Consider the following 11,394-nt stretch of genomic DNA (forward strand, 5'->3'; position numbering starts at 1 on the left):
GGGCTGGGCTGCCCCGGGGTGCCGAGCGGGCGCAGACCGCGGCCCCTGGAAGCCGCGTCCGTTAGATTCGGGCTCTGAGTCATAGAGCCGGGTAGGTTGGAAAGGCCGTTTAAGAACACCGAGTCCAGCCGTGATGCCGGGGATCGGGATTTTTAGAAGCCTCCGCGTGAAATCTCCTGAAGTTGTTACCCGAAACTACTTATTGTTTATCCCAGAGAAGGTACAAGCAGAACGCTTGGAAAAAAAACCCTAAAAGCTTTCAGGCAGCACGGTTAGGAATGATTACTGAGGTCTGTTGCCTGTGAGCAGGGTGTCAAGGCTAGTGAAGGAGCAGTCCCTCCTGCGGGAGCCCGGCCGGCTCCTCCAGAGCTGGCTGGAGCATGGGGGTGCCCCTGCCCGCGGCTGGCGCCCTGGCAGCGAGGGGCAGTGCCCGTGGAGAGGGGAAGGGCAGCTGGAGGAAGGAGCCGGGGCAGCCTGTCTCCTAGGCGGGTACACCCCCTGCTGTGCCCGCCTTCTTGTCTCCAGACCCCCAAGAGTTTGGAAACGCAGGCAGGAGCCTCTGGAAGGCACAACGAGTGGAAACCGTGGCAAGAAAAGAGCAATCCTGCGTTCTCCACTGGTCGGGGTTAAGCAAAGTAAGAGCTGCCCGTGGCACAACGCGGGTGATCGCCGTGCTCCGGTGCTGGGCTGGTTGTATCTTGTGGCAGGAGGATTAGGCCTCCAGCACGTTGCTCTGGAGAAGACATTGAGCACGGCAGCTTAGACTAACCAGCAACAGATGCGAGCTAAGCAGCTGCTGCTGGGATCTGGATTTATTGTGGAGGTATGTGGTGACAGAGCCAGAGAGGAGCTGTGTTGTGAGAGTCTGCAAAGGCAGGGTGCCACGGGTGGTATGTGCCCTGTGCCCTGGCTGATGCTTTTCCCCTCCCTTCCCTCCCCACTCCTCAAATCTGTGGGTTATAATCATGTCTTGGGCAGAGTCATGGGTTTGATCCTTATATCACAGGTAAAGCACTCTGCCATGTCGTGGATTTCCTTACTGCTCCTGTGGGCTAAGGAAACAAGTTTTTAAAGCATGTTATTCAGCAGCATGTATGAAAATCTGTGTTTTTCTGCGTGGCAGAGAAGCAGGGTGCTGTTTGGGGGTGAATAGAATTGCTGGGTGTTTTTGCACTTGCCCAAAGGAAGTAGAAATACAACGAAAATCAGCAAATCGGCACTCTTTTTTTTTTCTGTAAGGGGAGGAGGGATTTGTTTATTATTATTATTCTTCCTAAAACATCCATCTGGCATCTTTGCGGCCAGAATCTTATTGATGATGCACACTGGATGTCTTCTGTCAAGTTGTAGTGATCCTGACAGTAAAGGCTTTTCATCTTTGGGTTGTGTACATCAGGGTGAATAGGATTGCTGGGTGTTTTTGCACTTGTCCAAAGGAAGTAGAAATACAACCAAAATCAGCAAATCAGCACTCTTTTTTCTATAAGGGGAGGAGGGATTTGTTTATTATTATTATTATTCCTAAAACATCCATCTGGCATCTTTGCGGCCAGAATCTTATTGATGATGCACACTGGATGTCTTCTGTCAAGTAGAAGTGATCCTGACAGTAAAGGCTTTTCATCTTTGGGTTGTGTACATCAGTGATTTTGGTAAGTGACCCCATTGTGCTGCCTTGTGAACTAGCCCCTGTTAGTGTAATTCCTTTCCTTGAAAAGCCTGAGCTCAAGAGGAGAGCTTGGTGACCCTTAAAGAAGTGACAAAAGTGAGGTTTTGCAGTAATTTAAAAAATATGTGTAGGCATTTTGGGTTTGTTTTTACAAAAGAAGGAAAGAGGCAAGAAAGGGAAACGGAGCACTCTGCTTTGCTCCCACTGAAATAATGTGGATTTTTTCCATTGGCTTAATCTGGAACAGAATCAGAGCCTAAGGCCACAGACATACAGGAAAAGTTGCATCTATGTAATTAAAGTTGAAATTGCCTTTTTTCCCCCTATTGACTTAGAGAAACTGGTTGTCTCTTGTTTTGGTGAGGTGGGGGATATTATTTAGGTGTTTTTCAGTGGAGGAAAATATTAGAAGAATTGGATTCTTTGTTCTGTGGCTGAGATTAAGACTCTGTAGAGGGCATGGGATCAAAGCTGGCCATTTAAATCTCTGGGGCAGCCTGTATCCTGCTGTGCAGAGGTCCTGGCATGCGTGCTGGGTGCCAGCACAGCAGCTTTTGTGTTGGGCTTTGCATTCCAGCAAAATCTTGTCAGAACTGAATACTCACAGAGAACGAAGTTGCAGGTTTGGGGTTTGTTGTTTTGGTGGGGTTTGGTTGGTTGTTTAGCAGTGTAATGTATCAGTGCAAGTGTTTGATAAACGTTTTGCTCCTATAGTGACTGTTTAGGGTTTAATTTACACCAGTATTCTCTTCCCATACGGATGAAAGGGAAACTTCTAGTTACAATCATAAATGTTGACATAGTTGGGTTTGTTCTAAAAGAGCTGTCCACACCAGAAATGTCACTGACCTTTTAGCTGAATTGATGTAACTGCTAAAACTTTTCCCTCCTGCTAAAAGAGGTGTCCCAACTGAATGGGAGGGGAAAAGCCTCTCTTCTCCCCCTGAAACAGCCACGAAACAGCCAAGGGAAGAATTTTCTGCCAAGTGCCAGAGCAGGTGCAAGAGAAACTTTGTGGAGTGTGAATGGGAAGGGAGAAAGAGGGAATCTTGGCTTTTAGATGGTTTTAGGTATCTCACCAGTATTTTCTCTGGTATTCCTTTTGGGGTGGATTTCCATACTCAATATATGAGGTGCAGGAGATGAGTAATAAACCTGCACAGCCTTCCTTGCTTACTTTGAGGAACACTCACTTAGGTCTTTTTGTCATTTCTCTATCTTTGTCTCTCCTTTTTCTTTCTTTTTTTAAATCAAATTTCACTTTGAGATAGCCAAAAGTTTGGGAATCTGTTCTAACGAAGTATCCAGTGCTATGTGGCATTCTTCTGGCAATCATTCTGGTGTTAAAAGGCATGGGCAGGTGATGTGCCTCATAGGAGAGGACTTCTTAACAAGGTGCTGCCCCACATCCTTACCATGCCCTCTCTGGGATGTCCCTGAGGGGATGTGAAGCATCCCAAGGATGCTTATGGTGATGTGAGGAGAAGGTGTGGGTGTGCATGTGCCTGCCAGGTACCTTTGTCCCCACAGAACCCTGAGGACCTGTTGCAATTGGGGCATGACTAGATGGGCTTCTGAAGCTACGTGGGTGGTGGGCTTTTCCCACTGGTGTCTGCACAGCTGATTCCTCTCTAGGACTCCAGGTTTGGCAATGCTGAAGTGCCTCTCGTTGCCTCCATCAGCCTGGGCTGTCCTTGCTGCCCCTCACACTGGAGTTTGTTTCTGCCTCTCCATCTGTGTGTTGAACCTTTTCAGGTTAGGGCAGGTTTGGTGAGGGAAGAGCTGGATCCAAAGCCTGTGGAAGTGGATATGTGAGCTGTGTCTCATCTCTAATAGGCTTTGTATGCCTCACCCAGAGACAGGGGATCAGAGGTCAGGGTTTATTTAGAAACGTTGGAGAACTTAAATATACACCATAGCTTTTATTTAGTGGTCAGTTTTCGTGCAAAATGAATACCTGATAAAGCCTCATGATGGGAGGTTGTTCCACCTGCAGCTGGGGTGTCTGTGCTGAGAGCAGCCTGCTGAGCTGGAGCATCTTCTGCAGTGGGAGCAATGCTCTGCTAACGCAGCCCTGAGGGCTCCCATGTCCCTCTGGTACACCAGGCAATGACAGCTGTTTAAAAACACTCTTCTTCCATTTCCTTTTCGCTTTGAAGAGGCAGACAGGAGATGGGGTAGGAGCCTTGTTGTGCTTTAACTTCATCAGAGGTGGCTGGTTGTGTTCTGTAAAACACAGACCCGTGCAGCAGAGGATCCAAGGAAAGTCCCTCTGCTTTCCCCGTGTGCAACAGATGTGGCTAGGAAGGGGAATGGGATGGGAGCACATCAGATGGGCACTGGAGAGCAGTGTTTGAAAGAGGAAATAGCAAGCTGCCTGATGTGTTGCAAGGGAATAGTATTATAGACATCAGATGCTTTTATTTCTTTAAATGCCTGTGGATATAGCTAGGAGGTGACACACCCACATTGTTCTAAGAGGTGTATTTATCAAAAGAAAAAAACCTTTTCTTACTCAGTCACTTGAAGTCTAAATCTAGTCTGTTCTCACCAGGAAATACATATTTTACTGCAAGAATGATTATATTTTTGAAGACATATATTAATGCAAGTGAGAGTACTGTGAACCTCGTTTCTTTTAGAAACATGCCTTTTTGCTTATTCATCCCTCTTCTCTCTCCTGACTCTCATCCCTTTTCTTTCATCCTGACCTTTTCTATTGTAAGTGGAGTGTGTTACACAAGTACAGACCTCAGTTGCACTGAGCCTCTGATCACTGTTCCTCACATAAATGTTTTGATGCAGATTACTGTTTTGTACCAGGGAGCTGCTGCATTTCAAGCATCTATGTAATCAGAACAGGTTTGCAATTTTATATAACATTTAATGTCTTCTTTTGGTTTGTTTTCTTTTTCTGGATTTTATTTCAGGTCATCTAGATGATGATGGATTGCCACATGGATTCTGTACTGTCACCTATTCATCAACAGACAGATTTGAAGGAAACTTTGTGCATGGTGAAAAGAATGGCCGTGGCAAGTTCTTCTTTTTTGATGGCAGGTAGATACTTTTTGGTTTTTCCTCTGTGTTGTGTCTCCTGCTTGCAGTGATACAAAACTGATCTATGCTTATTGTATGCTGCTGAGTTTGTGGATAAGCTTTCTCACTGCAAACTGTGGCTGGAAGGTTTCCTCTGCTGCTGCTGTAGCCATACCTTTGTAGGCTTGGAGTTTTTGCCTGGAGTTGTGTCCTGGTGGGACAATGCAGTGGTGTGAGCTCTTTTTGCACTGTAAACTAGTTAGAGACCATAAGAACTGGGAGGTGTTTGGAGCTTTTAGAAACCATGCTGACAATGACTTGGACTATAGAGTTCAAGTCCATAACCACAGGTGGGATTCTTTGTCTTGCTGTCTGTGCCAGACCTCATGCACCAATGTAGGACCTTGGCAGAGAGGCTTACCCTATGCTTGGTCTTGGAAATTGTTCAGTGGTTAAAGGATTGAGTTCAACATGGTTTCATTCTGAGCCCTGGCTAATCCTCCACAAGTTGCCTGTGGCCTGATTTGCTTTCAGAAAAGCCCCTACTGTCATTGCCCCTCTCTTCACTGGGAGGTGTGACAGTGCAGTGGGCTGGTCTGTGCCTAGGCAGGTGTTTTCTTCTCAGGTCTTCATTATAAACACCTTGTATGTCTTGCCCCAGTTGCAGCCTTTCTCTGCAGTTGCTCAGAACTTCACCCAGAGGAGCAGCAGATGTACAAAATGACAGGATTCTTCATGGCTTTGCAGCTGTCGGGGGCACTATGAATAGCAGCTGTTAAACTGGCAGTCGTGCTGGGTCTCCTCTCCTCTCCTCCTGCTCAGTGAACTTCTGAGCAGGAGCAGAGGTATTGTGCTGTCTCAGTGAGTCAGCTCCTTGTCTGTACTTGCATTTGCAGTTGTTTCATATTGAAGATCATGGTTTTTTTTTTTTTTTATGAGGAAGATAATATATTCATTCAGTTCTGCAGAAAGTGATCTGGCCTCTAAGCTTGGATGAAGAAAAATCCCCACTGTTGGTAATGGGCTTATTAAATCTTGTGTGAGTAACTGAAAATCAGTACTGCCCAGCAGCTGACCTCTGTAAAATAGCCTTTTTTTTTTTTGAAGTTGGCAGCCAGCATCTCTATGGGCACACGTACATAATGCTTCTGTGCTGGTTGATGATCTCAGCAGAGCAGTGGCTGGTTGTACAGTCAGAGAAACTGACCCACTATTTTGTTTGTAGGGCTGCTCCAAGTCATCCAGGGTACAGGCAGTGCTCTGTGGGAGACCTCAGGCTGCTGCTGAGCCAGGGCTGTACCACTTCAGCATTGCCAGCTCTTTCTTTTCTTCAAAAAAAGAAATAATTTGTCACCCTTAAAGAAATGGAGTAGCTGGCTACTGGATGACTTCAGGACCTGGCAGAATGAAAATATACAAAACCAGTCTGTAAAGTGGTTTTGGAAAATGGGATCTTTTTATAAACGGCCATAAGCTTATTTTAATTTAGCCAAAGCAGCCTTATTGGGGCAGTGACTCCAGTCACTAAAGAGGTTGGGATTTCCCTGGCTACACCCAGCTAGTCAGTTGCTCTCTGAAGCCCATGGTTCAGGTGTCATGATGTGTTGCAGGAAGAATGGCCTGGCATGAAACAGGATGTGCTGTTTCCATGAGCTGTGCCATAGGCAAGGCTGAGTGTTTATAAAGAAGAGAAATGAACCCCAGAAGTTCTCCAGACACCTCTCCCCTTACAGTGCTGGGTGCTCCAGGGCAGTGAGCGAGCTGCTTTCAGCATTCCTGGATCTGTTTCCCCCCAGGCTGCTGGCAGAGGCTGACAGCTGAGCTGCTGTAGGTCTGTTGTTTGGGAATGGTTGGGTCCTGTCAGACACGGGACTGGCAGCACAGTAAGCATTCTCATTTTTGGGTGCTGGGAAATAGGACTGGCTGCCTGGCTGCCTTGTTTGTCTCAGTGAAAACGTTTCCCTTTACTGGAATAGCTGCCCCCTTCTTGTTGGTTATTTAAGGGAGTGGAAAACTGGAGTGAAGTATTGGTTGTTTTTTTCCTCCCCCTCCAAAAATGCAACAAAACCCAACATATTCCTGGGGAGAGAGAAGTTTCACTTCTGACATACTCCCTGTTTTGGATCATGCACTTGAGCTGATGGTGCCAACACTTGCAGGGGTGCTTTTAAGAAAACAGTATTGCTTTTAAGAAAATCTTTTCAGTGTTCCCATATAGAGGGAAAGGTGGGAGGTAGGGGGTGAGGGATGAATGGATCAGGGTCTGTGGATATAACACAATCCCTGGAAGCATATTGCAGTATTTCCCCCAACTCTTACCACTGGCTTATTTTTTAGGTAGTGGATATCCTAGATCCTCTCTAGGCCTGGTGGATAATTGCAACACAGTACCTCTGATGAATCCTAACTTCAGTGAAACTTCACATTATCACAGATATGATAATGTGAGAAGCAAGCTGGAGAATTATCAGCTGGCTCAGGGTTTGTGTTAGCAGGATTTTGTTCATGCAAGACACAGAAGCTGTTTATTCCTCCTCGTGCTGCTCAGGTCATAATTGCAAGTATTGTGCCTGGCTGCAGACACCATTCTTTGAGACCTTAAAGAGAGAGAGAGGAGGGAGAGGCATGGAAATAACTCAAAAACTGAAGTATAAAAGTTTTACAGAACCTAACATTTTAGGCAAGATTGATAGACATGGAATTCCTTCTTTGGCTATCTTTCTTTTCATTTCCTTAGATGATATGAGAGTAGAAAGAGGTGGATCTTTTGAACATTGTTTGGAGCTTAATAAAATGAAGGAAAACAGAGATTTGAGTTACAGTAAAACAAAATTCTTCTTTTTTCAAATCCTGAAGCACTGTTGTAATTTAGCAACTTGATAACTTCACTTAATATCATTTAAGACTTTTTTTTTTGGTCTCTTTTATTACATAAACTGAGGGTGGCTGCTTCTTTTAACGAGCAGTACTACATGTGGACTCTAGTGTGGTGCCAGCCACGATGATCTGTGATAAACCAGAGGAGAAAGTGGTATCACTTATAGTCAGTTCAGTGCATGGGTTTCTGGTGGTTTCCTCAGCACAGCAGATGTGGTGCTGCAGCTGTCTGCAGCTCTGTAGCAACCTGGCTCAAGAAATCCATCTGACTGAAAAGTAAAGCAGCCTTCTTGCCCCTTCCTGCCCTGCACCTGCTGTGCATTGAGGCTTTCACTGTAGTGTATTGCCCCGTGGAAACCTCAACCACCTTGCCAAAGTTACATAAAAACAGAGTGAAGCTTTAGGAACCAGAAGGCTAATTCTGAGAAAACATTACTGCTGCAACTCTTGAAAACTGTGTTTGTAAGGTTTTGTAAAACAAAGTTGTGTGCTCTCAGATCTGTTTGGGCTTACACCTTACACATCTGCATCACAAAAAGAATTTTGCAGGGGAAGTACCTGTGCTGTAGCTCACTGTTAGCTAAATATGCTGGGGTGAAAGGTAAACAGATTGTATTTCCTCAGTCTAGTTCTAACCTGAGAAAGAAATAACTGACTAGATCCTCTTCTACAGTTACACTTTCATTCTTTGCAGTTTCTCTCAGCAGCCTTCCTTTAAAGGAAGGAAGGGAAGCAGGTTGTGGGCTGTTACTGTGCCCCTTTTGAAGGGTTTGCAAGACAGAGCTGAAGTGAAATGCTTCTTTGTTCAAACCCACGTGCAGCACTCGTTCTGTTTGGCAGGCTGTGCTCCATTTTAACAGAAATACCTGGGAAATGACAGTGCTTTTAGCAGACCTGGTGCAGGTGCTGTGAAGTGTGTGGCTAGGGAGCCAACACAGACCTGGTGGCAGGTTGCAGTCCACCTCTACGACAGTTCATTTTCATCTCACCAGAGGGATGTCAGTAAAAATCCAGACAGAGGAGGTAGAAAATCCTAACGTGAGAATAGCCTGCTTGAGCAATCATTTCTTCTTTGCCCAGGAGGGTCTGTGTGCAGCTGTCATTTGCTACCCCAGCCGATGAAAGAGGCTGAGTGATGTCATTTGGCTGAGTGCTGCTGTGCCCGTGCAGCGCACCCTGCTGAAAAGCCAGGGCAAGTTCTTCCCTGCCTCTGGAGAGCCACAGGAAAAAAAGTTTCTGTTTTTCATCTTGGCTTTCAAAGATAGCATAGCTCTGCCCCACAAAGAGAGAGGCTCTGGGAGAGAGGCTGCTGAGAAAGTGAGGAAAAGCTGCTTGTAGGGGCAGTGGGTGTTTTGGGGAGGGTTGTAGGGTACTCAGAAAACCAGGCATCAACTGTTACCATCTCCTAGGACCTGACTTTCTCAAAGGTTTCCCCTCAGGCTCTCAGGAATATGTTGAATGATGAGCAGAGGAACAGGGTTGTGCTGTGCCTCCTGTCGAGGCTTTGGGTTCACCTCTTAAAGAAGTGAATAATCTTCCACTGCTGTTCTCTGTCTCTCTTTACCAGCACCCTGGAAGGGTACTACGTTGATGACGCCCTCCAAGGCCAGGGGATCTACACTTATGAGGATGGAGTTGTCCTCCACGGCACCTACGTGGATGGGGAGCTGAATGGGCCAGCCCAGGAGTACGACAGCGACGGGCGGCTGATATTCAAGGGGCAGTACAAGGACAACATTAGACATGGGCTCTGTTGGATTTACTACCTGGTAAGCCTGGCCACTTGCTCTCCTCATGGCAGGGTAGTGCCACTATGCAGCTCTCTTTTCTCCCCAGATGAAACAGAAAACCCACCATGACCCAGCTATCCAAAAGTCAACACACACAAATCTCTGTGTTCTGATATCAGGTAGTCCCAACATACAGTTAAACTTTTTCAGTGTTGAATGTTTGCCCAGCAGGCAGGATTCAGCAAGGCAGGCAACATGCCTCCAGTATTTTCATCTTCAAGGGTACCCAGGCCCTTGGAAGTGCATTTTTATCTCCTTGGGAAGGGTGGGCTGGTGATTCTGTCATTAGTGCTGACTGCAGGTGAGGAGAATGGGAGCCATGAAAGCTACTGCAACCTGCTGCTCTTATTAACTAGGAGGGGAGACTGTTCCTGAAGGGTATGTTGTGAATCTGGCTTCACCCAGCAAGTCAGATGTAGCTGGTGTGAGAGCTGTGCCTCTGACTGGAGTGTGGACAGAGTGCTTTGCTCATAAAGCAAGCCAGAATTTTATCCTTCTGATTCTTCATAAACAGATATTCCTCTGGAAAATTCTGGAGAAATTTTTGGTGTGCTTTTATAACCGTGCTAGTTAGGACAATAATGGTTGCACCATAATTTTTTGTAATGTAAAATTTTAAAATCTTAGCTTACACAACACTCCAGAGCTGAACCTCTCAATCTTGACCTTGTGCTGAGGAGAGGGAAACATCTGCATGTGGTTAAGCTGCTGGTCAAAACCCAGCCTATTTCTATGCTGTGTATTGCACGTGCCTTAGCTGCAGATGCATTTCAGATGCTCACCATTGGCTGTTCATTTTATTTACTGTTTTTCACTATTGCCATTAAGCAAGTGTTAGAATCAACAAAAGCTTAGTGTACACTGCCCAACAAGTAGCATTTTTTCAGTGCCAGTGTGTAAAATACACACAGCTGACCCTTCAGGTCATACGTCCCCCTTTCATCTTCCAGCTGACAAAATGTTGCTGTACCTTCAGGAAATGTGGATATTTGGAGGTTTTTTGTTGTTACCATCTTGCCAGAGTAAAACATGCAAGGTGTTTCACAAAAATGTTTGCCATGGAAGCAATTGTTTCTGCATGGGTCTGTGCATGATGCTGTATGCACACATTTGTACCCAAACCTGGGGTTCACTCTGCATCACTGTGGTGTGTTTGAAGCTCTTTCCTCCTTTGAGTTGAACAAAATGGTGCCACTCTGAAACAGGGTCTGTGTGCAGTGATCTTGATCTAAATCAGTCTGTTTCCACATCATACCTGCTGGCTTTGCTCCAGGGCATTATTTGAAGATGTTTCCTTGTCCTTTTTGAAACAAGTACTTAGACTTGTGCTAATCTGTGCATCTCATCCTGCAATTCTGTAAACTGACCTAACCTGAGCTGCAGGCAGGTCACAGATGGCAGAGCCCAGGGCTAAAATGTGTAAACCTTAGGTCACAGACTGTTCACATAAAAATTTTGCCAATTGAAACTCAATATTTTTGTCACACAGGAGGAAAGACTTTTGCCTATTTCAGACAAGGCAGAAAACCCTGTTCATTTCTTTTGTCAGTTTTATCTGGCTGGAATGACTTCACCCAGCTTCTTCATGTGTCAGTGTTTGCACTCATTTTCATGATCTCACATCTGAACTTGCTGTAGCTTAGATTGCCTCTTTAAAATACTGGGGAAACTCTTTTTCATTTACTGAAGATATTAAGGTATAACTAAATGCTCTGCCTTTTCTTTCTTCCCTCTGCTTTCAGGATGGAGGCAGCCTTGTGGGAGAAGTAAATGAAGAGGGGGAGATGACTGGAGAGAAGATAGCCTATGTGTACCCTGATGGGAAGACTGCATATTATGGAAGGTTCATAGATGGAGAAATGATAGAAGCAAAACTGGCAACTCTGACTTCTGCAGAGGATGGGAAACCTCAGTTTGAAGTAGTACCAGGCAGTAAGTTCAGCTAACACAGAAACTGGTATTCTGGCTGCCAGCTTTTCTCTGCAAACAGCCTGGTTTCTGTGATGTTCCCTGTTAGAC

The 11,394-nt window shown here is 45.6% G+C and overlaps 1 protein-coding gene across 1 annotated transcript; it reads left to right on the plus strand.

Moving 5' to 3' along the window:
• Positions 1 to 133: 133 nt before the first annotated feature.
• LOC103777339 (histone-lysine N-methyltransferase SETD7-like) lies at positions 134 to 11,307 on the plus strand (the record flags this gene model as incomplete). Its single annotated transcript, XM_008944891.1, has 5 exons — positions 134 to 220; positions 526 to 619; positions 4,600 to 4,729; positions 9,153 to 9,354; positions 11,118 to 11,307. Coding segments are annotated over exons 1-5 (703 nt in total), but the record flags the coding sequence as incomplete, so codon positions are not given.
• Between the last annotated feature and the right edge of the window lie 87 nt (positions 11,308 to 11,394).

This window comes from Merops nubicus, unplaced genomic scaffold (genome assembly GCF_000691845.1).
Source record: "Merops nubicus isolate BGI_N331 unplaced genomic scaffold, ASM69184v1 scaffold28097, whole genome shotgun sequence".
NCBI lineage: Eukaryota > Metazoa > Chordata > Aves > Coraciiformes > Meropidae > Merops > Merops nubicus.